The sequence below is a fragment of the Botryllus schlosseri genome, chromosome 12, assembly GCF_051294905.1.
Source record: "Botryllus schlosseri isolate E-star chromosome 12, Bs_hap1, whole genome shotgun sequence".
Lineage (NCBI taxonomy): Eukaryota > Metazoa > Chordata > Ascidiacea > Stolidobranchia > Styelidae > Botryllus > Botryllus schlosseri.
Window position 1 is genome coordinate 2,368,172 of NC_137247.1, and position 27,842 is coordinate 2,396,013.

General features: G+C 39.4%; 2 protein-coding genes across 4 annotated transcripts in view; one reads left to right on the top strand and one right to left on the bottom strand.

Annotated features, from left to right (window-relative positions):
- Positions 1-1,172: 1,172 nt before the first annotated feature.
- Positions 1,173-27,842, bottom strand: part of LOC145451517 (uncharacterized) — a 30,289-nt gene continuing 3,619 nt past the window's right edge. Inside the window, exons 3-16 of one of the 3 annotated variants that reach the window (XM_080329728.1) lie at positions 18,764-18,826; positions 18,643-18,705; positions 18,520-18,582; positions 18,399-18,461; positions 13,074-13,136; positions 11,671-11,733; positions 11,249-11,311; positions 11,103-11,165; positions 10,021-10,098; positions 9,024-9,143; positions 6,517-6,630; positions 5,465-5,587; positions 2,840-2,986; positions 1,173-1,335 (exon numbers count right to left, since the gene is read on the bottom strand). In XM_080329728.1, coding sequence (XP_080185854.1) covers positions 1,289-1,335; positions 2,840-2,986; positions 5,465-5,587; positions 6,517-6,630; positions 9,024-9,143; positions 10,021-10,098; positions 11,103-11,165; positions 11,249-11,311; positions 11,671-11,733; positions 13,074-13,136; positions 18,399-18,461; positions 18,520-18,582; positions 18,643-18,705; positions 18,764-18,826 — 1,133 coding nt within the window. In that variant the 3' untranslated portion in view covers positions 1,173-1,288. The remainder of the gene's footprint in view (positions 1,336-2,839; positions 2,987-5,464; positions 5,588-6,516; positions 6,631-9,023; positions 9,144-10,020; positions 10,099-11,102; positions 11,166-11,248; positions 11,312-11,670; positions 11,734-13,073; positions 13,137-18,398; positions 18,462-18,519; positions 18,583-18,642; positions 18,706-18,763; positions 18,827-27,842) is intronic. The other 2 variants (XM_080329729.1, XM_080329730.1) reach the window with 2 other exon arrangements.
- Positions 26,866-27,842, top strand: part of LOC145451521 (homogentisate 1,2-dioxygenase-like) — a 71,879-nt gene continuing 70,902 nt past the window's right edge. Inside the window, exon 1 of the mRNA XM_080329733.1 lies at positions 26,866-26,879. The gene's annotated coding sequence lies outside the window, so the exon portion shown is untranslated. The remainder of the gene's footprint in view (positions 26,880-27,842) is intronic.

Genomic DNA, 27,842 nt, shown 5'->3' on the forward strand with positions numbered 1-27,842 from the left:
GTAATTAATTCATTATATATCATTAAAGTGAACGAAATTATAGAAGACAGCACCTCCCACGGCTCTATACCGATATATCTGATCCCCTGGGCTGAAGGAGGATTGAAAATATATGCCGTTAATAATATTATTAACGAAATTCCGTGGTGAATGTTGTATTTTTCTCGCACCAAAGGCATTAAACAACACAAACGCGGTGTCCTATTCAGGCTTTCGAGTAGCTGTGAGAGGGGGAGAGAGGGGCTTCGCTCCCCAGAAATAGGCTGATCTTGATCACCCTATATGGGGCCCAAGACCAACGTTTTGGGGGAGTGACAAAGTGCTGTTCGGTCTTGGATGCAACTAATAGCATATATCTTTCTTTGGATCGTTGTGGCTGCATCAAAGAAATTTTGCGCCAGATCCTCCTGTATAAAAAGATCCAGATGTTACAGACAGTGTCGAGAATGTCTGACAACAACTATCAAGTATACGTAGCGCTGGTAAAGCTAATTGTTGACGAACATTTATAAACCAGCAAATCAACATTTTTCAAGGCTACAGTAATTTATTGGAAATAAATACAACGTATCGGCATAAAAGTCTGTGGTTGAAAGTATAGCATCCTTGGAGGACAATTCACATTTCCTGAGAAAAGAGTACAATTCCACCTAAATAATGACATATATGATTAGCCCATATATATATATATACCCTCGCCTTATTGATTTCTATGATGTATTTAACACCAGACATCTCTATTCGGGTTTATCGAGAACACTTTAACGTTATTTTTTCTATTTCAGTGTTCCTCCCCTTAATCTCAATAATATTGTCTTAACCCCATTCCCACGTCATAGTAGGTGGCGCTTTGACATCACTCTTCGAATGATATGCCTACCCTGTTGTCCCGGTTCGTATCGCTCAATTGTCGTTTTTTTTTTTGCTATTTTGAAATATGAACTCAGATTTTTCAGAACCGAACCACCTATACCATCCGGTTAATTGACAGTCTTGTAATAGTCTTTGGTAACAATTGTCTTCCCCGCGACTCCCAGAAGGCAAACGACCCTCTGGCAATCGAGAGATGTGGTAGTAGTCCGAATCTATTTTGCTGGAATAGGGTTAAAGACGTAGCCTAATCATTTCGTCACGATATTACGTAATTACACACAAATACAGTCTATATTGCACAAGAAAAGTTTATTTTCAATGTATATCAGAAAGTAGGTTGAATAATGATGTAACGAGGTCCCAACGTACAGAGTCGTCCGTTTTCCACCAAAGCTCCGATGTTGACATACGACTTTTATGTCAACCAATCCGCAGCCCAGCTACTCATCTGTATAGCTGAATCTGTCCAAAAATAAGCGATACTTACAGCTTACCATATCGATATTACGAGAGCTAGTCCCCTATATCGGTATATCTATTTCGACAATGGTTTCAAGAAGTCGCAACTACATGTATAGGACTGGACATTGTGATTCGAGTATTAAAATTATACCCTCCTCCCCACTTAAAGGTGGTAAAAGTAGTAAAGAAAGTTACCAAAGTAGAAGTAAAAGTAGCGACTCAAATTTTACTCAAGTACGAGTAGAAATGTTGATTTTAAAAGCAATCAAAAACTACTTCAATCATAAATAAAATTTAATTACTTTACATTTACTCGAATAAGTAAGAAGTTGTGAACGGCAGTCACGAAATCCGGAAACGGAGCTATGTGGAAGGTGCAGATGGTTTTGCTATGGAACGACAGTTCTTAACTTCTGTGTTTCCCCTGCATACCGTTTCAGCAAATGGAATGCAATGTCGTCATTCCCTCGTCTTATAAAGCGCGTAGGCACGGAGTGCAATTCGTATCGAATACTGCACGATTTGCATGATCACACGTTAAGTAAAACAATGATGGATCGTTTTATTTCCAGAAAATAGAGGCAACTTTCGTGAAAACATATCTGTCACTCCATATCTATTTCGCACGAAGAACGACGAAAATTGTGTACTTTACTAAATTATTGTGAAAATTGGAAGCAATCCATCTCAGTCATTCTCTCTCCCTCATTGCAAGAATATAATATAATTCCACTTGGAAAACTGTAAATAGCGAAAAGTAAGTACGTGAAGCAAAAATATTACGAAGTCGACGTCGAAGAAACGGAAAATCTTACTTGAGTATGTACTGCAAGTATGAGAAAACTACTTGAGTACTTCGAAAAAGTAGAATTATTTCGTTACCGACCATCTCTGAGAGCTGATTTATCGACGTAAATCATGGTTTGTATAGTGCTTTCCACCTTGAGACATCGATTGGTCGTATCGAAGAATACGAAACATATACTACAAAGCTACTACCTTATAGTGAAAATGACACATTTGCGAATTCGTGAGCAACCCGCAGCATTGTCACAAAGAGCAATGAAGTAGGCGTGGTCGAGAAAATTATCTATAATGCGATGTGGGATGGACATAGTCTTGCGATCGCGAAAAATGGTGCACATTGGCACTTTCCGTGTTTTCAATACTCGATTCAGAATCGAATGCATGTCGATTGACCTGGTGATCAGAGACTAATGATAATATTGTCTTGACTATAGTAATATAGTCTTGCTGCTTTTGATCAGATAGAAAACAAAGATTTAGTAATATTCGTACATCAATGACATCGAAAAAGATATGAAAAACAGGAGGAGAGCTACAATATTTCTACATTCATATAGTTTTCCAATAGGTACCATTCAAATGAAAACATCACCGTATATGGGAAATCATCCGACGTGAAAGGCTACTGAAATTACCGAAGTTTTGTTGCTCTAGCTTTCATCCCAGGCGAAAAGCGAAGAATTAGCGTGCTTCTTACCTGTACGTTCGAAGCAATGAACTCCTGTGAATCCCCGCGGACAGCTACAGTAATATCCTCTACTCGAGATCGTACACTCTCCTCCATTACCACACGGATTAGGATCGCACGGGTGAGATATTGAGGATAATCCTAAGTTTTCTGTAACTGAATTTATGTGCAGATAAAATGCAAGACAACGTCGCGAAAAGGTGATGATTTATATTCATAATCATAATCAGCGGTTCTGGTATTTTTATCCGCTCAAGTGTACAGTGCGATACATCAGGGCTTCTCAACATTCTCTAGACCAGCGGTTTACAACCGGGGGTCCGCGTACCCCTAGGGGCTCGCGAAGCAATTTCAGGGGGTCCGCGAGGCCACTAAATTTTTAAAATGGTTGATAGCCTAATTTTTATTTTATTTTTTAATTTGAGAAAGCATGCGGCAGTTTCACACCACAACTGCTAAAACCTCATGACTTATATCATCATAATAATCGTCTGACATGAACTATCGCAGTGTGGAAATTCAGCTTCATTGCCAATTTTCCAATAACCCGGTGATAAAAAATATTGCTGTTTAGAGACGTTTTGTTAGGATCTGTGAAAAAATAAAAATATGGAGATAGTAACGTCAATCAGGGTGACGCCGTAATGTCTGCGAAACCTTCTCGATTTGAAGTTGTCAGTCTCATCAAATTAGTGAACAGTCGTTTGAAATGAAAATTACCGAAGTGTTTCCCTAATTTGTCCCAATGCGGGATTGAAACCTCGCCACGCGAAATCCATTTTATCCTGTGATATACATAACCACTATTTGAACAGTTTCTTGGAGGTACAGAACTTCAATATACAATTGAATAGTATATTCATATTGAAATGAACCCGACTGTTGTCGGTTGACACTCGTCATAAATCCGACAATGATATACCTGCTCTTAAAGCTCGGCTATAAATCAGATTTGGCACATTCTTATTGCGGAAGCCCTATCGAAAAGGTTGTTTTTTTATGAACAAGGAGTGTTTCGTTGCTATCACAGCATTACGCTCCAACCCTGAAATTCATATCACCAGTTATATTGGTATGCAGCCTTGTCTTGTTAATGTTCAATTGTTCATGGTCGAAAATGTTTCCTCGTAAATATATATGTAAACCCGAACAGAACAAGTCGTTTCATAACAGTCTTTTTAAGGTTGGAAAACTTGGTTCCATTCTTTGGCGAATAAAATTTGACTATACTTCTAGATTAGGATTTCACTTTGACGGTAGAAACTCTCTGCGGGCCGATCAAAATGCCGTCGCGGGATGAATCTGGCCCGAGGTCCGTATGTTGCCCGTCCCTGCGCTAGATGTTGGGCGGGATATGTTCATAAAATATATGTTTCCTCATTTTGGTGCCATAAATGTTGTGATCACACCAAAAATATCTTCGGAAGCGTTATGCGTTAATATTGAATTAGCCTCGATCTATATTTGCGGAACTGGTTTTCGGCACTCCTCCTTCATATCAAAACGAAGACGCGGATTTCCAAGACACAACCACGTACTTCAATAAATATAGCAGCAAAATTAACTTCGAAATATTGAAAGTCTACCAATTTCTACATAAATAGTATGATGTTATTTTCAAGAAAAATCGTTTATTTTGCTGTTAATCACAAGCCTCCAGTTCATATTTACACATAACAGATGAAGGTTGCACCATAAAAGAGCTAAAATTGAACTAAAACTTGAGGGGGTCCGCGAGGGTCCGTGACGGTCCAAAGGGGTCCGCGAAGTCAAAAAGGTTGAGAACCACTGCTCTAGACCGTGACAGCATTTTAGAAAAGTTTGAAAAATGAATGCCAATGCTACCTATTTTTCAACTTTCCGGTATCATGATTTCATTGACTAATTATTCGCAAACTGCGCTGAACACATTGGCACATCGGCCTTCGTACGAATAATCGCTCGACGCAATTAACCAATACTATGGTGGTTGCGCTCCGATTGTCCGGAACATAGCCGGTATTCAGATTTATACGGCTATTTCCTGACAAGATTTTTATTTGTACTTTCGGAATCAATGCGACACTAGCTTTCAATTAAGACCAGTTTAACCAAATTTTAGCGTTCGGGGCCCGATCTATAACACTACCAATTATGCTTCATTGAGCCGACTCAGCAGTAGAATCCATAGGTTAGTAATCTGTAGTTTGACCTACAACAGAAGCATAAACAGCTGCAATGATAGAGAGAGAGAGAGAGAGAGAATCTTTATTCGTATACATTACATATCAACATATCACTACAAAAATGTAACAGTGAAATGCGACATGCAAGGTAGACGGGAGGCTCGATATGACATAGTCTTCAGAGCCGATAGTGGTCGTGTACCCAAAATATACTTCAAATTTTGCGGTTATAAGGCCCGGACATTTGTCTACAACTATCAAGAATGTAACACAGCGATAAATTACGTAAAGATACGTAAAGGGCTGTTGAAATTATGGTAGGCCTATAGCTGGACAGCAACTTCATGCTATACGCCACGGGTATCATTTAGGCCTACACTTTTCAATTCGCACGTATAACTTCAAAACGGTTCTGCTCCTGTTGTTGACTACATACCAAGATGACACGAAATCGACACAGGATACTTACAAGTACTGAACACCTCACATCGATCTCCCGAATACCCATCCCGACAATCACAGATCAATCCAGTGCTGGAATCGATTCGACAGCGACCACCATTTTTACAATAGTTGAGTACACACCGTGTCCCTAAATCCAAAGTGCATTTTTATGCTGAGGAAAGGGACTTTACAACACTGCATTAGCGTTCCACTCAGCCTAAAATAATCGAACGCTATTTCCAACCAGGTTTTCTAGCACAATATATGTAGGCTTACCATACGTCCTCTTTTAAGAGGATTTGTCCTCTTTTTTGACTTTTTTGAAAGTGTCCTCGGAGGACGCCCTTTTGTCCTCTTTTTTGAGATTTTGTCCTCTTTTTTGAAAATTTAGGCAGATTTAGAGCAAATTGCGAGTAATATGCCGCATATTAGTACTGAAGTGAAGCTCCGGCAGGTATTTCGGAGTGAAAAACGGTGATTTTAGCTCTGAGCGAAAAGATGACTTTTTTTTTTTCAGTCATCCACCCGGCAAAGTGGAGTAAAAACGTTATTTTGAGCCCTGAGCGGAAGTGATGAGTATGGTAAGCCTAAATATATGCCAACAACTGAATGCTTGATTGAAAAAACACTCCGAGTCCTGTTGACGCTAAAGGCTTTATTCTGAAAAGCGTCACTATCTCTAACTTCTTTCAGTTTTACCAATAATAATAATAATATCCATCTCTTTAATAACGACAATGATATTAATAACAATATTCATAATAATAATACCAGTTATCAGCAAACCAGTTTTACTATGAATAAAGAATATAATAATACGAACAGTGACTCCCGCCTATCCATTAATAATAATAGAGTGAACTGAACTGAGAGGTATAGCTATTTAGTTTTAGAATATACAGAAAGCCTTCTATATGCGATAGCAAATTCTATAACGTTAGCTATCCACGGATATGGGTCTTAAACAAACACATCACCACCATAAAACCGGTCGGTACCATGAACAAAAATAGATCTCAGTAGGCAATAATAAAACTGATTGGCACGGATTTGGTGATAGTTCTCTATTACACTCACGAAACTCGCAGTTTCTGCTGGCGTATCGCACATCGCAAGAGCAGGTGTAAGACTGGCCAGACCGCCGGCACAACCCGCCATTTTGACACGGACGGCGATCGCACGGGTGATATTCTGCGACAAAAAGAACTCGGCATTGAATTTGGATCAGCAAGATATCGTAAATTCATAAGTCCTAACCGCCTTGAGGTGACTTCTGGTGGCAAGATCAGCCATTCATTGAGTTCTCATTAGTAAGTAGGGCAAGTAGGCAAAAGGTACATACTTGATCACTCCGAAAGTGCTTTATTACTGACCACATTCCTATAATGCAGTGGCTCTTAACCTTGGAACAAGCGCCCACCAAAGGGCGATTTGAATTTTGAAGGGGCGGAAACACTCGAGGGCGATATGGGGGTGCTGGGACGCTAATGGGGCACTGGAGAAAAATGACGTAACGGCATATAGACGGTACACTAATTCTCGTCTCGATATATGGTCCTGTAGCAGAAGTTCTGTATATCCCTAAATCCGTCTTGCAAATGGTCGTTTGACAAAATTTATTGGGCGATTCTGAAAAAGGGCTGTATTGTCCAGCACATTTCTGACAAATGCTGAGATTTTTAGTACGAAATACTGCCATTAAATAATCCCTCAAGAGTGAAAATGTTGAGTATATGGTCGTACGTCACATTAACCATCCGACAGTGGTGTTACGGTGTCACCGTCATGACCATCAGTAATAAGTCGCTGCCATTGATACCGAATTCCGAGAAGGAAAAAATAAATAAATAAATACAATCCATCCTCAAGATTACCGGACCACGACTGACCTATCGATCTCGCTTCCCATGACATGCCGCCCTATTTCTTGTCGCTTCTTTTTTCTATACTATCTTCTTTACTTTCATTCAGTGTGCATGCCTCCTCTTTACATCGCCTAGCCCTAGGCCAAGGTGGGTGTCCGATTCCATAGACAACTCCTAGTCGCTTCGACATCTTCCTTTCTTTTTATTGTATCGCATTTTTTGTGGTGTATTGAACTGATAAAATTGCTAATAAACCAATGATGATGAATGATGAATGAAAAGTGCACTCTGAGCTCAGAGTCTTGTGGAAAAATGCACCCAAACGTAGTTATTCGCAGGAGTGAACACGCCTGTTAGAAACCGCCGGTATATGCAGGTTACATAGAGAACAAAATTGGTACACCAAAATATATTTAAAATATCCGTGGTCGCACCTCCTTTTCGCTTATGACTTAAGAGCTCTTCGACTTCTAGAAAAACCGAATTGCGATGTAATAATATTTACCCGAACGTCGTCGTTTACAGTTAAATATCGTCTATTCCCCACAACGAATGCACACTACTATCGCCAGATTACGACTAAAACAGGCAATCATAGCAATATGCCAGGGATATCTACAACTATATATCTGGATATCCTTGCAATATGCCAACGTATATCGTTGTTAAAGTTGCTGTTTTAGAAATTTGTATAACTTTATCCAACCGACCAATCATCGACATTTTGCTTATTCCCTTGTTTGCGAATATAGGTGTTGATAGAATAGAACCTTTTGATTTGTAAGCTGGATAATTTAGTATTCAAGTGGACAACACGGACATGGATTTTGAGGTAACGTAGAATAAATAGACTGGTCCGGCCCGCGAGTGATTTGAAGATTTGAACCCGGCCCACGAAGTCAACGTAAGTTTGACACCCCTGCTCTAGAGCGATAGGCCGGTAATCTAATTTTATTTTAATTTGTGCAATATTTATATGCATAATTTTAATTCTAATTTTATTTCTGTTTTCCTGCTATTGTTATAGGAGAACTGTATCGTGCGAAACGAGTTAAGTTAAGCTTGGTGTACAGGCATTTCCCATTCTCATGAATATGAGAATGGACTCTGGTCTGATATGAAATTAACATGATCTTTCTTGTATATTTCATACAAATTCGGGATCTAATTCAATTTCCAAGTTTTTGCGAATTCATTAATTCTAATTTTAATCCAATTTGAAGAAAAAATGTGTAGGTATAATTCTAATCCTAATATAATATAGAAAATGATCTAGTTCTAGAGCAGTCCACCCTTTTAGACACCCCCCCCCCCTTTATGATAGTGACAAATTTCGCCCTCCCCCCCCCTCCCCTTATCGTCATAATATCACAACATCCACTCGGGATGCTAGCAACCCAAACAGATTGTCTGGTGGCATGGAAGGTTATGACTGTATATGAAAGAATTAAAAAATATGAAATTCGGTCTATATATAGTGCAATACGCGTGAAATGGAGGTAAATCGCGAAATTTTTTTCAGCTGACCGCTTCTTCGTGCCCCCTTCAGATGCTTTCACGACCCCCCCCCCCCCCCCCCCCCCCCCCCCCGCCCCCAGGCTCAGAACCACTGTTCTAGAGAAAGTGCGCTGTCATTAATAATGCGAACATGTTGACCGCCACGCGAGGATGAGCTTGTCTACTTTGTTACCAATTAGATAAAAATGTAATATTCTCCACCTTTTTCACATCGATCCCCGTAGAATTCAGCTCGGCAAGCACATGCGTAACCTAAATCGGTGTCGGTATCACGGCATACCCCTTCGTTCTCACATGGATTAGGAGCACACGGATCGAACGCTGGAACAGTGTTAGAATCAAGTCACTACCTTCGAGTAATTGCATATTCTGACTCAGGTCAGGTTAAGCCACGCGATATTTAGACGTGACACAAGGCAAGTCAACTAAAGTCGAGTCAAGTCAGAAAGTTATGTCGATTTAATTCATACAATAGATTCGTAAAGGTGTGCACTGAGAACATAAATAAATTAATATAGTCGATGTCCTATGAGAGCGCAGCTCTAATCACGTCGTTTGAGGTCAATATATTTGCGAAATACCCCCCCCCCCCCCGGTCGAAGGGCCCCCTCTTGGTCTAGGCGCTTTTTTTCTATGATTATAGCGAATAAATGCAAGAATATGATTACACACAGATGGATCAATCATCAAATCTCTGCATTTGTTAGAAAAATCCCATATCGCGATAATCATCAAGTCTCTGCTTGCGGTCGAGGTATTTAGTTTTGATGTAGTCTATCCTTGCAACCATGCAATAATAGATATGGCCTAATCCAGCGCCTGGCTCAAACCTTGGCGTGGTGTGCGGGTTTATTACCAATGTAAGCCGATAGCTGTCCAGATTAGGACGCTTTGTATTTGAGGTATTGTACCTTGCAGTACACGGCGTGTCGGAATCCGGGAAAGTGGCCCTATATACCACTTTTGGCAGTGCAATTAAGATCTTTCAGTTTCTCGGCCTATTTCTCAACTATCGGTCCTGATATACGATACTTGAAAAACTAATTTAAAATGTGTCGAGTAGTATGACTTGGTAAATTCATGCGCAATGGCTCGAGTACAAGTCGAATCATTTTCTGTTTTTAGTGTACTAGCTCTGATAAATGCGCAATCAAAAATCATGTATTGAATGTCGTGATGGAAATCTCAAAACACTCACTACGAAACGATGACCACGTCGACGAAGACCGTTGAATACCTTGAACTCCAGAAGTCTGTCTCTTCAAGGCCTGTAATTCTAAATGACACGATGCGTTTGAATGTCGGAGCATCGTGAGAAATACAAATAGGGTTACGTGTGGAAGGTAATAAGGACACTTTTTTCAAGTTTCAATAACAGACATCAAACGGGGAATTTATACGGATAACTGTGAGTTGCCTTTTTGTCAACATTCGCAACAATTCCCTAAAAAACGGTTTTTCCTATGTAGTTTGTATTGGGTAGACCTTTTTTAGTCTTCGCTGTGTCGTCGCCTAAAACTCAAAGCTAGAGAGGACATTTGGGCGTCCTCGGAGGACATTTTACATTTATTGAAAAAGGAGGACATCCTTCTAAAAGGGAACATATGGTATCCCTACTGAAATCAACATAAACTATGGTCGATAGTTTGAGTGATTTAATCAGATTGAACATCTTCTTCTAAGCTAGATATCTTGCTATTAATATTCCACCCTCCCTCCCCCAACCCCCAACAAAGAAGTAGAAATAGTTTATAGAAATAGGTATTTCCTCCGGCCATTACCGTGCCACGACACGTCAAGACATATGATGTTTCGGCCAACACACTACTCCCTGAGGTGTGCTGCCAAAAGGATCGGCGGCGAGAAAAACTTGGGCGAAAATGACCGCCGTATGTTGGCTGAAATCTTCGATATATGTATGCTTATGCTCCGTTGTTCGCAGGCGCCTAAATGGCCGAATAACAAATAATGCTTTCATTGCAATGGCAGCCGTGCATTACAAACGCCACCCGCAGAACAAATGTTTCACCCCGTGACGAACTGCCAATTGGAATCTTGCGTATCACGAAAGAAGTTATTGACAAAATCCAGTCGTGAATTTGAAAAGAAATTTGCGCACAGTGCTTCTAGACAATTGCATACTGAGTTTTCATACGATTAAAACCTTCGCTTTCTGGTAGTGGTGACAAGACCATTCGTATACAAGGGGGCCCAAGAACGACATATAGGGGACTGATTAAGTACTATTTGTATTCGGGCCTAGCCTGAACATGCGGGTACCTTCATTAAGTCTTGTATATCTATCCTCTGCTTCTTCCATCCAGTCTTCTGCACCGTCTAAGTCTGACAGCGGAAACAATATATAGAATCGTTATTTTCTTGTGAACATGGCGTCTTGGAAAAGTAGAAAAAGGTTTTGTCGTTACCTGCCGATAATTTTGTATTGTGAGTTTCCAAGGTATTTATTCTCCTTGCCATTGCATCAATCTCTTGAAACATATAAAACGATGGAGCATTATTACATAAAGGTAATCCAACACCTCAGAAACTTAACGTTAAATGATATAACTATGCATGTAAGAAACGAATCTTTGATGGGAAATCATTCTTCGGGATAGCATGACTTGACCTATTTCACGTAATTGTTCTACTTCCATTGTAGTACGAAATTCTGTACTCTTTAAATCTAGTTTCCAATCATTTGACTCATTTGTTAATGGAGTTCAGCTTGAATTCATCAATAATGTAGGCTACATAAAATATATTTTTATGAAAAGTCCTGTAATAGCAGGCGTATCTTTTCCGTAGCATTTTTCCGGGCTATAATGAAATTATGAGTCATAGTTACGTGTTGATAGCACTTTGTTGCTTGTATTCAGAGACAGGATATCACTTTTCACAGCGTTCCGATCTGAAACGGAAATAATGTTACTGGCTTAAACGAAGAAATTGCACTTCGCTAAGTGACCGCATCCGATGATAGCAAGTGCGAATTTCGTCGTTAAATTTGCCTGAATTTCGTCGAAATTATTATTGAAAGAAATTAAATTACCGCCCAACGACGTTTACTATATTAGTTTTCAATTTCACCGTGTTGGTCACTAGCCTTTATAAGGCCGCACATTGCTGATGGATGCGTGAATTTTCAAAACCTATTAGTTAGCGTCAATTTTAAGACAATTGCCATCCGCGAGTTTGGAAATTTTCTTCAAGGAGACCGTGAGTCACTGCTCTAGAAGACTACTAATTCTAATCACTAATCCTGACTTTAAGAAATTTTCGTCGCTTCATTTTAACAGCGACTTCAGGCATTTTCAATATACCGACTCTGACAACCTTGGACACACAGACTCCGGCTCCGAATCCTAATTTTCTTCACAGAGCTCCAACTACTACATTCGTGTAAATCTACTCAGAAAAACATAGTGTTTAATTAGTATTATTATTATCAGGTGAATCAACCTACTTTTGAAATTTAAAAAATTGTGCTCTCAAAAGAAATTCATAACTTCTGTAGCTGCAGCGGGACTTTTTAATCACATTTGAGAATATTTGGTTGGAATAGGAGGCGGGTAAATTTAATACAATCCTACTCCGACAACAAAGAGCGTTTGCATGACACCGACTTCATCAAGAGAATCCAGACCTGTAAAATTATAATGCCATCTCTATGTATATTGAAATAAGTACATACCCGTGAAACCCAATTACGCTAGTCACTTTATAAGCTATAGTGTAGTAAAAGTTAACTTATAATTTGATGTCTTACGCAAAGATTTCGTGCCGCACAACTTCCCATGTGACTCAGAATCCTACTCACGACTCCATGTAATTAGGAATTACCACTCAATCAGTTTTGAAGTAGGCACTCGTCTCCTGTTCCTAACTCTTATAATATCGAAATTTCGACTCCTATTTTGACTCCGAATCCCGTTACAAGCCACACGGGGAGATAACTATGCTATTGCGAGTTTGGAAAATATTTCTGTCCATATGAGTGCTGACTATTCATCAATCGTGTCAACTACAACTTCAAATAGAATTTTGCAAGTCTGACTCCAACAAATCGAAAATACAACTCCTATATAAGTGGCCAATTATGCCCCGACTCCGACTTACGACTCTCCCGCCCTATCTATTTGTAGGCCTATATAAATGGTATCGCTTCGCTAACAATCTGTTGTTGTATACCCCTGCAGGTCTTGTGGAAGTGAAGTAAACATTCGCAAAATGAAAGGATCGCCGACTAACCAGTTTCTAAAGCACGGTAGTTCCTGGCCGATTGCTTTAATTTAGTCCTTACATCAAGCAGCTCTGAAACCAGGAAGCGGAAAATATCACTGTCGAATATTGTGGCATTGCAGACATGGTAGTATTAAGTCACCCATTGCCCATTGCAGGCGTGCCAACGGCCAACAGTCCATTGATTGAGAGCCCAAAGCTTTCTGACAGTTCACCGTTAAAACGTAACTGCGGTTGCCAGATTTCAGATTCGCGGCTAGCGGAATTGCTTGTTCAATTGTTTTGGAAACGGTCACAAATATCACGAGGTTGCACGTTATAACAAGCATATTTTACAATATTGTTGTACACCGTCATATCGGAAAACAAGGGACACGGTACAATTCATTTGATTTGTGGTATAATTAGGGTTGCATTTAAAACAAAAATTAATTTAAAACAAACATGTTTAAAACAAGCCCCTTGTTTAAAACGTGTTTTTTAAAGCCATGACGTCACGAATGTTCAATTGAATAGTATATTCATATTGGAATGAACCCGAATATTTTCGGCTGACACTCGTCAGGGGTAATCGTCAGCAACTAGTAGTGAATAAGAAAGAACATTGTATATCAACAATCGTATCACAAAATATCACGTCACCAGCATGAAACTTCGAATGAGAGAGCATTCAGTGCACTGTTCCCAGTGTTGGGATGACTCGAGTCATGACTTGACTCGAGTCAGACTCGAGTCACCTTTTTCGTATGACTTGACTTGACTCGAGTCACTTTGCAAAAATTACTTGACTTGACTTGACTCGACGCCTCAGAAATGCAGATTGACTCGTGACTCGGAGCAAAATTCACGAGTCAATTTCAAGTCATTAAGTAAACGGTGTAGATTAAATCACCCTATATTATGTATGTTTTGGTTGTCAGTGACACGCCGGTGTCACTTGCGAGAGCAACCAGTCTTCAATCATTATAAGTTTCACTGATCATCCATTATTACATCACAAATAAATTGACCGCTTACGAAACCATCACACCTACATTGTCGTAGTAGCAGTAGATTTATCTAATCGCATCGTATTTCTGTTTCTAAGGCAGCTTAGTGCTTACATTGCGCAGTGCTCACCTTTACCAACACTCTTGTATGATTTAAATCGAACGAATATAGTTTGTGTCTTTATATTCTCACAGAGGTGTAGGTCGGTAGTGCCTATTGTACCATATCAATTTGTTCAACTTCTCGAGGCTTCGTATTCGATCCTTTATTTTGGCTGATAAAATCAGACTGTAGCATGTAGCTCACGTTACTCACGTATTTTATTATCAGTTCTACGTGTGCGTGAGCGATAAAACACCTTTTTGAATGAATAGTTAACTTTATAATCGTCATTTGATTCAAGATAAATGGTCAATTAATCTATCCTTCACACAATTAGCACACAGTCACACAGTTGGGTCATCACATACACTTCGAAAATTCAATTTGACTCGAATCGTGACTTGACTCGTGACTTGACTTGACTTGTCTCGACTTGACTCGAGTCACCTCCAAAAAACGAGTGACTTGACTTGACTCGAGTCACCTTTGAAAATCGATTGACTTGACTTGACTCGAGTCAAAATGTGCAATGACTCGAGATGACTCGTGACTCGAAGGTAGTGACTTGATCCCAACACTGACTGTTCCTAGGTGGTACACGAACTCCTTCTGTTGACACAGTTTCGGTTGGTGTATTTTGAAAAAAGTCGACTCCAAGGCACACAAGTGGAAGTGTGAACGGCCCCTCCCAATAACCCGAAATTTGTCGTCTCGGTAATTATTCGCACAAATCGGAAGCTTCCTGCACTTCAGCAAAGTAATGTAGTGTTTGAATATAAGGGCCACTGTGATTGTGGCTACGTGGGAAGAACGTCAAAGCGTCTGCAGGAACGCATAAACCAGCATGTCCTAGATTTATCAGAACACGTGCATCAAGCTCGGTGAAAAGCTCACCCTTAATCAGACTTGGACAACTAGATAATTCTAGTTGTCTAATTTCACTAAATTAGAGCGAAATGCCAGTAATCTAATTCTAATCTAATTTGGGAAATGCTTCCATGCTCTAATTCTAATTCTAATCTAATTTGTGAAATGTCCTTATGCTCTAGTTCTAATTCTAATCTAATTTGTGAAATGTCCGTATTCTCTAATTCTAGTTCTAATCTAATTTTTGTTTTCCTTAAAATGCATCTTTGTCCGACGCATATTGCACTATTGCAGTGAGTTAAAAAGAATATCCATCTTGCGCAGGGAAATCCAGTGCCAAGCCGCCATCGCCTTACTTACACCGTATAATCATAGTAGATATTATGACGATAAATAGCCTGCTAGAGTAGCTTGTAGTCTGCGAACAACATTCTAGTTTCTAAAACTTTACGTTAGTACATCGCCATTCTGACTATAACATGGGCGATGCCCACCGTTACTATAAAAGAAGTAATACTTTATTAAAGTATAGTAAAAATCGATCCAAGCTTGGTGTACAGAAGTTAACCATTCTCATGGTTATGGGAATGCACTGTTCGTTCGCCCAGAATAGAAAAGGCCTATGTCCATTAATCATAATTTCATTATTTTTTTCTTTTTCTAGTAGATGGCAATGAGACCTTCTCATATATTGGGCCTGTTCCTCGACTTGATGTGACATAGGCCAAATGCTTTTGATTACATTTGAGAATAGAAGGGGCCTATGTCCAAGATTCTTGGACATAGGCCTTTTCCATCACCTTGCTTGAAGTAAGTAATTGGACATAGGCCCATTTTATTGTTGAAGCATTGTGGCGGACAATTGAAATTTTTATTTCAGCTCATGTGGAACAATGAACGCTATCTAATTTTTTAGTTACAGAAAGAGCAATCTTGCTAGGGTTAGGAACACACTACTCGCATTGATCTGAGCAGTTAAAATCATTCCAGGAAAAATGAACCTTCAAAACACCAGCTATCAGTATTAATGCCGGTTGCGCTATAGTTTCTTTGATTGAAAAAGAAGCTATAAGAAGACTTCCACCCCCGTACAATAGGAATCTATCATACTCCACTCTCATAGTAAGCATAGCAAACAGAAAGCAGAAGGCAACAGGATAAAACATGACATGAAAAGTAATTACAAGCTAACTTAAGTCCATTCAAAGACTCTTATGCAGCCACAACGGATACAGCTTCTTGAAGAGTGATTCATTTGAGGTGAAACAGTGAGGAGATTTATTAGGAATAGGTAAAATGTCTTCACCACATATTGTAAATGGAATCAGGATGTATGTTATTAACTATATTTTAGTCGTTTCCCAGTTTCAAGTTTGTATAAAACAAAAACGGTGGTTGCTGAACTTGCTTCAATTTCAAGACCTATCAAAACTGCGACATTCTAATGGAATCGGTACCTGTTGTCTACAACACTTGTGGTTGAAAAATGCGAAAATACGTTTGTTTCAGTAGTTAACTGTCATTGTTCACAAAATACGGCATCATAATGTCTAAAAAGATGGATTGAAAAGGATTGACACATGGGCCTATGTCCCAATATTGAGTCGAATGGGCCTTTGTCCCAGTATATTAATGAGAATTAATCACGGCCTATGTACATTCGGGGAGGAAAACCCCGACATGCCAATTGATTTGAAAATGGACATTTGTTCCCAGAGTAAGTTGATTGACAAGGAGAAGGATCAAAGAACTAATAACAGAAAAGGCTTTGAGATCTTTCCATAATGAATATGAAGAATCTTTAAATTGAATTTTCTCAGAGCTATGAAATGTGACATAGGCTTTTTCTATTCTTGACGAACGTGTTGTTGTTGTTTGTTAAACAAAAATATGTGGCGCTTATCGCCTTACGGCCTTTCGCACCACGTACTGTGATTTGATGTGAACTGCATTTTCCTGTATTAATTTCCCATATACAATTTCATTCAATTTCCAAGTTTCTGCGAACTAAGTAGCTCTAATTCTAATTCTAATCTAATCTTGAAAAAGCTTAGTAGCTCTAATTCTAATTCTAATCTAATTTGAAAAAAGCTGTGTAGCTCTAATTCTAATTCTAATCTAGTTTGAAAAAAACTGTGGAGCTCTAATTCTAATTCTAATCTAATTCAGAAAAGCTGAAAATTTTCTAGTTGTCCAAGTCTGCCCTTAATTCATCCACTCAAGCTTGATGCTGACCGATCGAAGGCCATTAATTCTGCAATCGGAAAACATCTGTTGGATAATCAGATTTGTGCGAATAATTACCGAGACGACAAATTTCGGGTTATTGGGAGGGGCCGTTCACACTTCCACTTGTGTGCCTTGGAGTCCACTTTTATCAAAATACACCAACCGAAACTCTGTCAACAGAAGGAGTTCGTGTACCACCTAGGAATAGTGCACTGAACGCTCTTTCATTTGAAGTTTCATGCTGGTGAAGTCATATTTTGTGATACGATTGTTAATATACGGTGTTCTTTCTTATTCTCTACTAGTTGCTGACGATGACCCCTGACGAGTGTCAGCCAAAAATATCCGTGTTCATTTCAATATGAATATACTATGTAATTGTATATTGAAGTTCTGTACCTCCAAGAAGCTCTTCGAATATTCAATTGTGATGCCATAGTGGATTGACATTGACAATTGATAATATAGAGTAAACATAGGTCCATTGACGAAATATCTGTACTATTGCTGTTGAACCGACTATTTTGAGGGTTCCGACCATCCCATATCGATATACGTCGGCCATATCGGATGGTAATTGTCCGTAGGCTCATACAGCAAGTTTTTTGGAAAGTATTTACACAATTATGCCATAATCTACAACTTGAAAAAATACAATTTTCTTTTTTTAAGGCCTTTGTTTAAAACACTTTCTAAAACATGTTTTAAACAAAGTGTTTTTAAACGCCGTTTGTTTTAAATGCAAACCTAGGTATAATGTTTGCAACTGAGAGTTTCAAGTCAGCTTTGAATCCGTCAAGCAGAGACGACATCTTGACGACAAATATTATTTTCGTTACAAAAAGCCTGCTAAAGTAATTTTAATCCATCCCATCTCTCACGTATGAGGTCGCAAAAATTATTCGAAAAAATAAACGGGGTCGCGAGCAAAAAGCTTGGGAAACTCCGGCTTAAAAGACCTCACGAAGCATAGAAAATTAATTTTCAATGATGCATCCATACATATAGGCCTATGCTTGATATAATGTGGGGTCTATTCTATTAGTGTGTGTCATCTTCATTGGACTTGGTTAAACGCAAATCGAAACGTGTATACTGTCTCCGTGTTAAAAATTATTTAAAAAATCCTTTCGATCCGAATAATACCTATCGATAACTCCGAATTATTTTCTTCGACTCGGTTGATTCTACTTTTCATCCCGTCAATTTCTGAAATTGGAAATCAAAATCTTTATCATACTAAGAACACTATCGGATCGAACAATACCTTTAGATAGCTTCGAATTATCTCCTTCAACTCTTTTATTCGTCGTTTTCATCCCCTCAATTTCTGAAATTAAAAAGTAAAGTACTATAATCCTATTAACACCTTTTTCAAACGAAAGTATACCTTTAGATAACTTTACATTATTTCCTTCAACTTGTTTCATTCTATTTCTTATTCCACGAATTTCTGAAATTCGAAATCAAAATATTCATCATACCAAGAACATCTTCGAATCGAACAATACCTCTAGATACCGTCGGATTAGTTGCTCCAACTTTATCATTCGTTTTTTTCAACCGGTCAAGTTCTGCAATTCCAAAGTAAAATACTTATGATACGAAAAATACTTTGGAACCGGATGATACCTTTAGATAACTACAAATGATTTACTCTGACTTAATTCATTCTATTTTTCATGTCATGAATTTTTTAAATTCGAATTCGAGATATCGATCAAACAATACCTTTTGATAGTTTCAAATTATACCTATAAAATTTATTGACCTAAATCAATATAGTATCTCAAATTAGAAAGTAAATTAAATGCTTTTCATTAGGATAGGATGTCCCAAAATGAATACCGCTACTCCAGAGTTATCTATGTGTTACGTAATAAATGTACAGACTGAATATCTCAATAGAATCTGTCGCCTACGCTATGAAGACATTGTTGATGGGTACTATGGTTTAACATCGCATTGACCAGTGTATAGGCTATAGTGCATAAGGGACCACCGAAATCTCACAAATCGATTTTGACACATGTGCTAATAAGGGTTGTTGAATTGTCAATTTTGTGTCATTGCGATGTTAACTCATAGTACTCAACTCATCCACAATATCTGCATTCCATTGGCGGCAGATTCCGTTCAGATATCTAGTCCTCGCTGTCTGCGTATTATATACGTATAGCACAAGAGACATCGAGATATGTGAAGTAGTTGTATTCATTTTGAGAGATTGATCCAATCCTAAGGCCAAGTCTGCAGGGATAAATCGAGCCTAAAAATCCAGAAGTCGCAAGTTGAATCAAAGCATATGAATGATGCATAAGCATGCGGATGCGCGTCGTTTAGTTGCAAATCATTTCATGAATTGGTTTATGTATTTTGTCGCTTTTAACATGCCACCAACATGCTTTGGAAGACTATATATCAGTAGTCAGCAACTTATGGCTCGCTAGCCATATATGGCTCTTTTGAGTATAAAATATGGCTCTTTGACATTTTTTATTTATTTTGTACCCGATTTATCAATATTGAAGCAATTAACTGGTAATTTTCATTCATTTCATTTCATTTCAATCATTCAAAATCCTCAAATTTAAGTTTATATTGCACCACCGACAATTATCACATGCGAATTCGATGTAGCCGACATTGCATAATACCTCAAAATCTTGGACTGCACGATACACTGATGATCAAAGAGAATATAGCGAACATGGAGACGACTGCATGAGAATGCAGATTTCAGATTCACATTGACTTCCTGATCTATACGGAATCATGAAAAATGAAATGAGAAAAATTTAGTGTATGTTCTGCTGTAGGCTAGTGACCATGTCTATCTGCACCTACGCATGTGAGCAGCCGATCTCGCATTTAAAAAATATAAACCGGAACTATGATCTCGTTTAACAAACGGAAGTCTCAACGTTTGTGTGGCTTAATTTCACCAACAGTGCTCAACCTGACTACAAAACATCAAAAGAGTCATCAACTGCAAAAAGCCTGCACTTTGTAGATGCACTGCACACTTTGACTGTTGTCTACAGTTGTTGGTGTAGTTTAAGTTGCGCATGCTCAAATAAGGCAGTCAGCATAATTGGAACATGTTTTAAAGAGAAAATATGGCGAGCATGACGAATCCCATGCACGGAGTTTCGATCTCGTGTCGTCATAACGTCACGACTTTTCAATTGTGACGTAACAATTGGGTTACCATATTTTTAGAATCGGGAAAGGAGGACACTTTTTCAAAACTTTCGGGCTTAGAATACCGGAGATCAATTTCTCGCTCAGTGCCCAAAATACAATTTTTATTTCACATTATCAGGTGATGGTTGACTAAAATAAGTCAACTTTCCGGCTCAGCTCCCGAAATATAGCCGTCGGAGCGTTAATTTAGTGATGATTTACTGTATCTCAGCAGAATTTGCCCTAGATTTACCAAAAATTCTTAAAAAATAGGACAAAAAATCAAAAAAAGGACATTTAGGCGTCCTCGGAGGACATTTTCAAAAACCTGAAAAGGGAGGACAAATCATTTTAAATGAGGACGTATGGTAACCCTACGTAACATTTGATTTACATGTATGGCTCTTTGAAGTTGCAATGCGAAATATGGGGCCAATATGGGCTCTTCGGATGAAAAAGGTTCCCGACTCCTGCTATATGTAGTACCATTTGCTGCCTAGAGCACTATTTTGGGTCGATTGGAAGAATACTGAAAACAAAACCCATTGCCCGCTTTCAAGTTCGACTCCGCATATAGCCTCTAGCTCAAAACAGTATCGACTAGCGCCAGACATGCATGCATGACTGTTGATCTTCTTGTTCCCTGCCCTATCTGAAAATTTTACTTCTTTAAAATTCAAAGATATGCGATTCGGTGATTATCATGCGAATATCTGATCAATAGTAAATTTACCTATTTACGGATTACGATTTCGTTTGATATTTGGTCGTGATTACATGTCAGAGCTGATTTCTTCCATTTTAACGATGATTAATCATAATGATATATTGGTTCCTATATGAATGCCTAATTAGGCCGATATTGGTAGACCATGTATCAAAATGAGACCTGCTGATAATTCCGAGTTGCTTTTCTCCAAACCAGAAATCGTGAAGTCCAGTGATGCAACATAAGAATTATAAATACATATATCTTTCTACGTCTATATACCGAGAACTGTCATTGCCATGCTATGCAAAACGCACTAAATATAACCATATCCCATCACCAAGTCATATATAACTTACCCAGGCGTTAACAAACATGACAGCATCAATTATAATGCAGTGTTGGGATGACTCGAGTCTGACTCGAGTCAACATTTTCGTATGACTTGACTTGACTCGAGTCACTTTGCAAAAATGACTTGACTTGGCTTGACTCGGCGCTTCAAAAGTGTGGATTGACTCGTGACTCGAAGCAAAATTTGCGAGTCAATTTCAAGTCTTCAACTATACGGTGTCGAATAAATCACTGTATCTTGTGCATGTTCAGTCGATCACTTCATTGATCCCCCATTGTTACATCATATATAAACTGACCGCAAAGGAAATGATCGTGGCTTGCGTTGTTGTGACAGTAGTAGTAGATTAATCTTAGCAACGTATCATGTTTATTAGACGGCTCTGTCCTTACATTTCACAGCGGTCACCTTTACCAACCCTCTTGTATGATTTGAATCGAACGAATATTGTTTATGCGTTTATATTGCCACGGTATTTGTAGAGATGGTTAGGGTATTGTACGGTATCAATTTCTTTCAACTTCTCGAGGCTTCGTATTCGATCCTTTATTTTGGCTGATAATAACCGAATGTAGCATGTAGCTCAGAGTTGTCAAACTTAGTTGACGTAGCGGGCTGGATTCAAATATTCAGATCACTCGCGGGCCGCAACAGTCAAATGATTCCAAAATATTACCAACTCTTAACTCAATACAAGCACTTTTTTCGCATTCTCGGAATAGGATGTCAATGTCAGCGATTTGCTCTTGAGTCCCGACTATGAGTAGAAATGACTAGAATAGAACTCCGCTGTCGGGTGGTTATGATGTGGCCTATGAACAAATTGAACATACTCGACATTTTCTATCTCGAAGGAATATTTATCAGAAGTGTTTCTTACTACAAATTCGAGAAGTGTCCTGGATAAAATACACCCATATATCAATCGACACTAAGAATTGCTTCGCGGGCCGGATGAAATCATTTGACGGGCCGTATGTTTGACACCCCTGATGTAGCTATGCAGTTACTGACGTATTTTATTAGCAGTTCTACGTGTGTGTGAGCGATACAGCGCATTTTTACATGTATATTCAACTTCATATTCCTTATTTGATAAATGGCCAATTATTCTGTCTTTAACACATCTAACATTATGTAGTGACTTTGAATGATCACTCATACTTCGGAAATTCAATTTGACTTGAATTGTGACTTGACTCGTGACTTGACTTGACTTGACTTGACTCGAGTCACCTCCAAAAAACGAGTGACTTGACTTGACTCGAGTCACCTTCGAAAATCGATTGACTTGACTTGACTCGAGTCAAAATGTGCAACGACTCGAGATGACTCGTGACTCGAAGGTAGTGACTTGATCCCAACACTGTTATAATGGCATATTTACCGTACCTGCTTTCATATTCAGTAGTTCCGTCTTCAGTTTGTCATATTCGTCTCTGGTGACTTCACCCTGCCGGTCTATGCTTCTGACGCACGTAACCGGGTATTCATTCTTTCTTAAATCGCCTAAACTTATTAGCCGACCAGGATCGCATTTTGCCAACTGACAGCCAGGCCGAGGTTTACAGAGTAGCTCCTCCTTCGGATCAGCTAAAGTGACTAAAGATAAGCTGGCCAATATGATCCAGCGTGCTACGTTAATCCCCATTAGACGGCGAGATAATGTAGTATCCGCTATACACAACCAATCTGAAAAGCGGCATTTCTGTATTTTAGAGTTGATTGCTCCATATTTAATATATTATTAAAGACTCTTCTTGAAATACTTTTTTGAACTGCTTTATCGGAAAGTTGGCAATGTTCGTACATAGTGCTACCTAAGTATTATTTCGTCTCTGAGCGCGACCTATTGTTTCATCAACTCCTGCAACTTTATCTCTGAGCGCGATCTGTTTGTTATTGTGGCAATCTTATACTGGAGGGCTATTGAGTTAATGTGATTAATCATTGCTAACTGAAATGTCACCTCGACGATAGTCGGTACCCTCGGGGAATTCGGTTAATAGTTATTTGTCGTTATTTTGCATAGTGAGTATCATAAGTATAAGTTATGTAAAGTTTTATATTGCAGGTCAACTCAACTGCATTGATGTGATAGAAATGTGGGAATCACCTCATGAAAAATGTGATTGATTTGTGTAGACACCATTGTCAATCGAGCACCGGCTAAAAATAAATAACATTTATATTGTTGATGGATTTATTCGTAGAAGGCAGGGAAATCTGTCTTCCTTGTCACTGTGATCCTGTGGACTGTGGTCGTGAGTCGATCATCAGTATAGAACAGTGGTCGGGAACCTTTTTTGTTCGAAGAGCCATAATGGCCCTATTTTTTCCACCTCAACTCCCAAAGAGCCATACATGCCAATCAACTGTTGCGTCACAATTGAAAATTCATGACGTCATGGTAGCACTAATTCGAACTCACTACGTGGGATTCCTCGTGTGCGCCATATTTTCTGAGTAAAATCTGGTATTTATTGTTCGGAAATAAAGGTCAAAACGAGAGGTATAGAACAGACGGGCCAAGCCTCACCCTTGATAACGCAATTCATATGTAGCTTAGAATTTATTTCAACTGATTTTAATCGAATGTGACTGTCACACTAATTACGAAAATCTATATACTTATCGACTTCTCAAAGTATTCGGCGGTAACATAACGTTGCGCTACACGCCTCCATTTTATCGCCGGTACTACACAGAGCTATACTTACCGATCAAGAACGTGGATAGCTATGACGTTGTGTGTAATTCGAGTTTGTAATTGTCACATTCACAACTGTTCATTTTGCGACTTGAATCAGGAAGACAATGCGTATTTGAAAACTGCGTTTTGAAATGGGCGCTGCCGTGTCTGCTATGCTCTTTAATTAATCAACGTATCGCACAATTCAAGAGTTCGAGTCGGGTACATAGAATTCGCGAGTGATGTTGGTCGCCGGTGTGACAGTAACTTAAATTGGATGATTTTGAAAAGAGAGGGTCCGAGCCCCTACACTTGGAGACAACATTGTCTTTACCTCTCAAAGACATGTTTGTACTGCCACGAGAATAATTATTTTGGCCGTGATTAACATTTACCAACTACTCGTTGCAATATTGATCAATTCAACACAAAAATAAATATTTGGCAAAGAGCCATATCTTATACCCAAAAGAGCCATATATGGCTCGCGAGCCATAGGTTCCCGACCACTGGTATAGTATGTTCATGTTCTTGTTCATTGTTCATGTCCAGGTCCACTCAGCTAGTTCTACACAATACAATTAAACCATACTATGAATTTACGAATGATTGTGATGAGTGATGATATTATATACTATGTTGCGGGCATGCCTAAAACGTTTTATCTGACACGTCGCTGATGAGATGATACGATTAGGGGGATCGAAAGCGTAAAGGGATAAGGGCTTCAGTAAAGAATGACGTGGTCGGCAGTTCTAGGGAGTGGAGAAGGTTTAGAATGATTTGCGCTGTAAAATATTTGATGACTTGAAAGTTGTCTACAAAATTTGTGTCCTAGTTATGAGTAGGGATGGGCACAATGCTTCGAGTAATCAGATCAGAATCGAGTATCAAATTTCAAGATTCAATTTGAGTCGAGCAGTGATAGACGAGTTTTACGAGTTTATCTGGCGTAAGCTACTGATACTTTGTGAAGTCGCGGCATTGTCACGAAATGCAATGGTCAGACTAACCACTACATTGTTAGAACTTCTCGTGTGTTCATATGACATCTTAAGGAGTAGGCCTATAGTGATACTCGACTCGAAGCGCCATGTTCGATTCGGGGTCAAATCCCCGCCTAATCGATTTTGCTCAGTCCTCGTAATTTCATAGTTCTCGTGGGTCGAGTCCGAGCCAAGCAATTTTAGGCCATTGACTCGAGTTAAGTCAAACCATGAATCGAGTCGTCCCCGATGTACTGACGTTTGGATGAACTGTACGGTGCATATGGTAGGCATTGAATCATCGCATTATTGAATTAAGTTTTACAGTGAGATTTTCTACACAAAGGGTTTCCACACTTTTTATGGTCGCGCTCTCAAAAATGTTTTATCTTTATTCACACGGCACATGGACGACTTACAAAGGTTTTCACTTCAGGGAATTAAGTATTGTTTCGTGATAATCCTCCTTAATCAAATATCAAAATGGCGTAAAATATATTAACGGTTATATAGGGTAACCATACGTCCTCTTTTAAGAGGATTTGCCTCTTTTTTGACTGTTTTTGAAAACGTGCACGGAGGACGCCCTTTTGTCCTCTTTTTCGAGATTTTGTCCTCTTTTTTTGGTCAAATTTATGGCCAAAATCAACTGAAATGTCGTAGAACAGCACTGAAGTAACGCTGAGGCGGGTATTTCGGGAGCTGAGCCGGAGATGACTTTTTTTTTGTCAACGGACTACGAAATGTGAAAAATTTACCAATATTTCACGATTATCCCCCGGTTTTGCAAGTCTAAAAATTCTGAAGAAGTGTCCTCTTTTCAGATTTCCGTAATATGGTAACCCTGGGATAGTAAGGTTACCGTATTTTGGAATCCGGAAAGGATTACAAATCATAAAAGTCAGATTAGCGGACCAGAAAACTATTTTTTTACAATTTATACTGGAAATCCGGTTGTTTTGTCTAAAAAGAAGGTCATATTTCCTACTAGACTCTCGGATTTCCCACTTTTTTACGCGATACTGTAGTGGTGTTGACTAAGAAAGTCAAGTTTCCTGACCTACTCCCGAATGACTCGCTCGATCGTCTGCATCACAGATTTCGCATCATTTATGTCTTTTTGTTAGTTCAGCCTGTCCATTAGCCTGGCTGCCAAAGCTATGTCGGGCGAATTTCAAAAAAGAGGACATTCAGGCGTTATAGAACGTTTGACGTGTCCAATAGTCTGTGAGGGTATACAGTGAGTCCGTTGTCTACGGATAGCGATTTACAAATATACTCAACTGCAGTATAGCTGATACGAACATCCTGATCGAGTGAGTCCTTGACTATACCAGTTCAATAGACGACCATTGCCTTTCCAGATATATTGTACGGATAAATCAAACAGTAGGTATTTTATGACACATAAGTCTCATATTATCTCCAATATACGATATGCGCTTGGTTTTGTACCGAGGGCGAATATATGGAATCGGTGTCAACGGCACGCAGGATCAATCCGACTTGATCGCCAGTTACACGAGGTCATGCACGGTTGTTCCTTTCTTTAAAAGAAATACAAGAAAAGTTGGTCAACTCCGCCACCACATATGCCAGTATTGCAGTTAATATGTGGCATATAGTGTTTTGACCTTATCGACCGGATTGTTGACTATGGTATCTGCTGATAAAGTAGAGAGTAATTGGTTGTATTAAGGTGGCAGTAGCTCGTCATGAGCTATCTCGAAGCTGTCACCCCGCGGCCAATGCTCCGATCACCGGTACAAGTATGGTGGCAGAGGGACCATCGCCACTGACGCTCCCTCTAAAGCCGACTTGAGCCAGCCTTCTGGAACCGACAGGGCGGGTTTTTTCGCCGGGCACTCCCGTTTTTTCCGCAAAACCCCTGTTGGCCGCACCCTAAACAGAAGCAACTAGTGTGGAAGAAAACGAAGTAACCTGAAGTAACGATGGGTTCTTCGTGTCCATTGACATTTAGCAACCCTATTACCACCGGGGAGTGCCAACAGATGGGTGAAATATCTCAGCTGTAGTCACAACTATCCCCACGGGGGGAGGTTGGCTGTAGCCCCTCCGGATCCCTAGAAAAATATTGGCCACTTGCACCTTTATACCTTGCCAGTTACTAACCAATAACCATAAGCATCTGATCTCTTGTCATTTGAATTCAGTAACCTCACTTGTCAGTGTTGTCACGCCGCAAAGTCGGCTCTACCACGGAGAAAAGCTCCCATCACGCAGGATTTATTTCAAAAAAATGCACCAATTTTGCATCCATTCCACCCTGAACCGCCTGTCGATGGTGGTCAAGCATCAGAAGACGATCAAGAATGTTCTGCTCGAGGTAGGGCCCCGCCTAGATGATGGTCCGACTAGTTTGTTCATTTTAATTGATTCTTTTGCCTTAGCTCGGTTTCTGTTCTTCCTTCGCTTTGTTGCTGTCCTTTGGGTCACTTTTATACCCGTAAGCTTATGATCTTGAGATCGGAGGGGATGTGATGTGCTCCCTGCGAACCATCGCACGAAGAGGTGCATGGTCGGGAGAAGGGAGAGGGCTGCAGCCTGCAGAGGTGTCTGAGTATGTTGCTGTTTCATTTGGCATTATTTGTTACTTCTTGTGAATATACACATCTTCAATTACATGTTCCATAGCGGATAG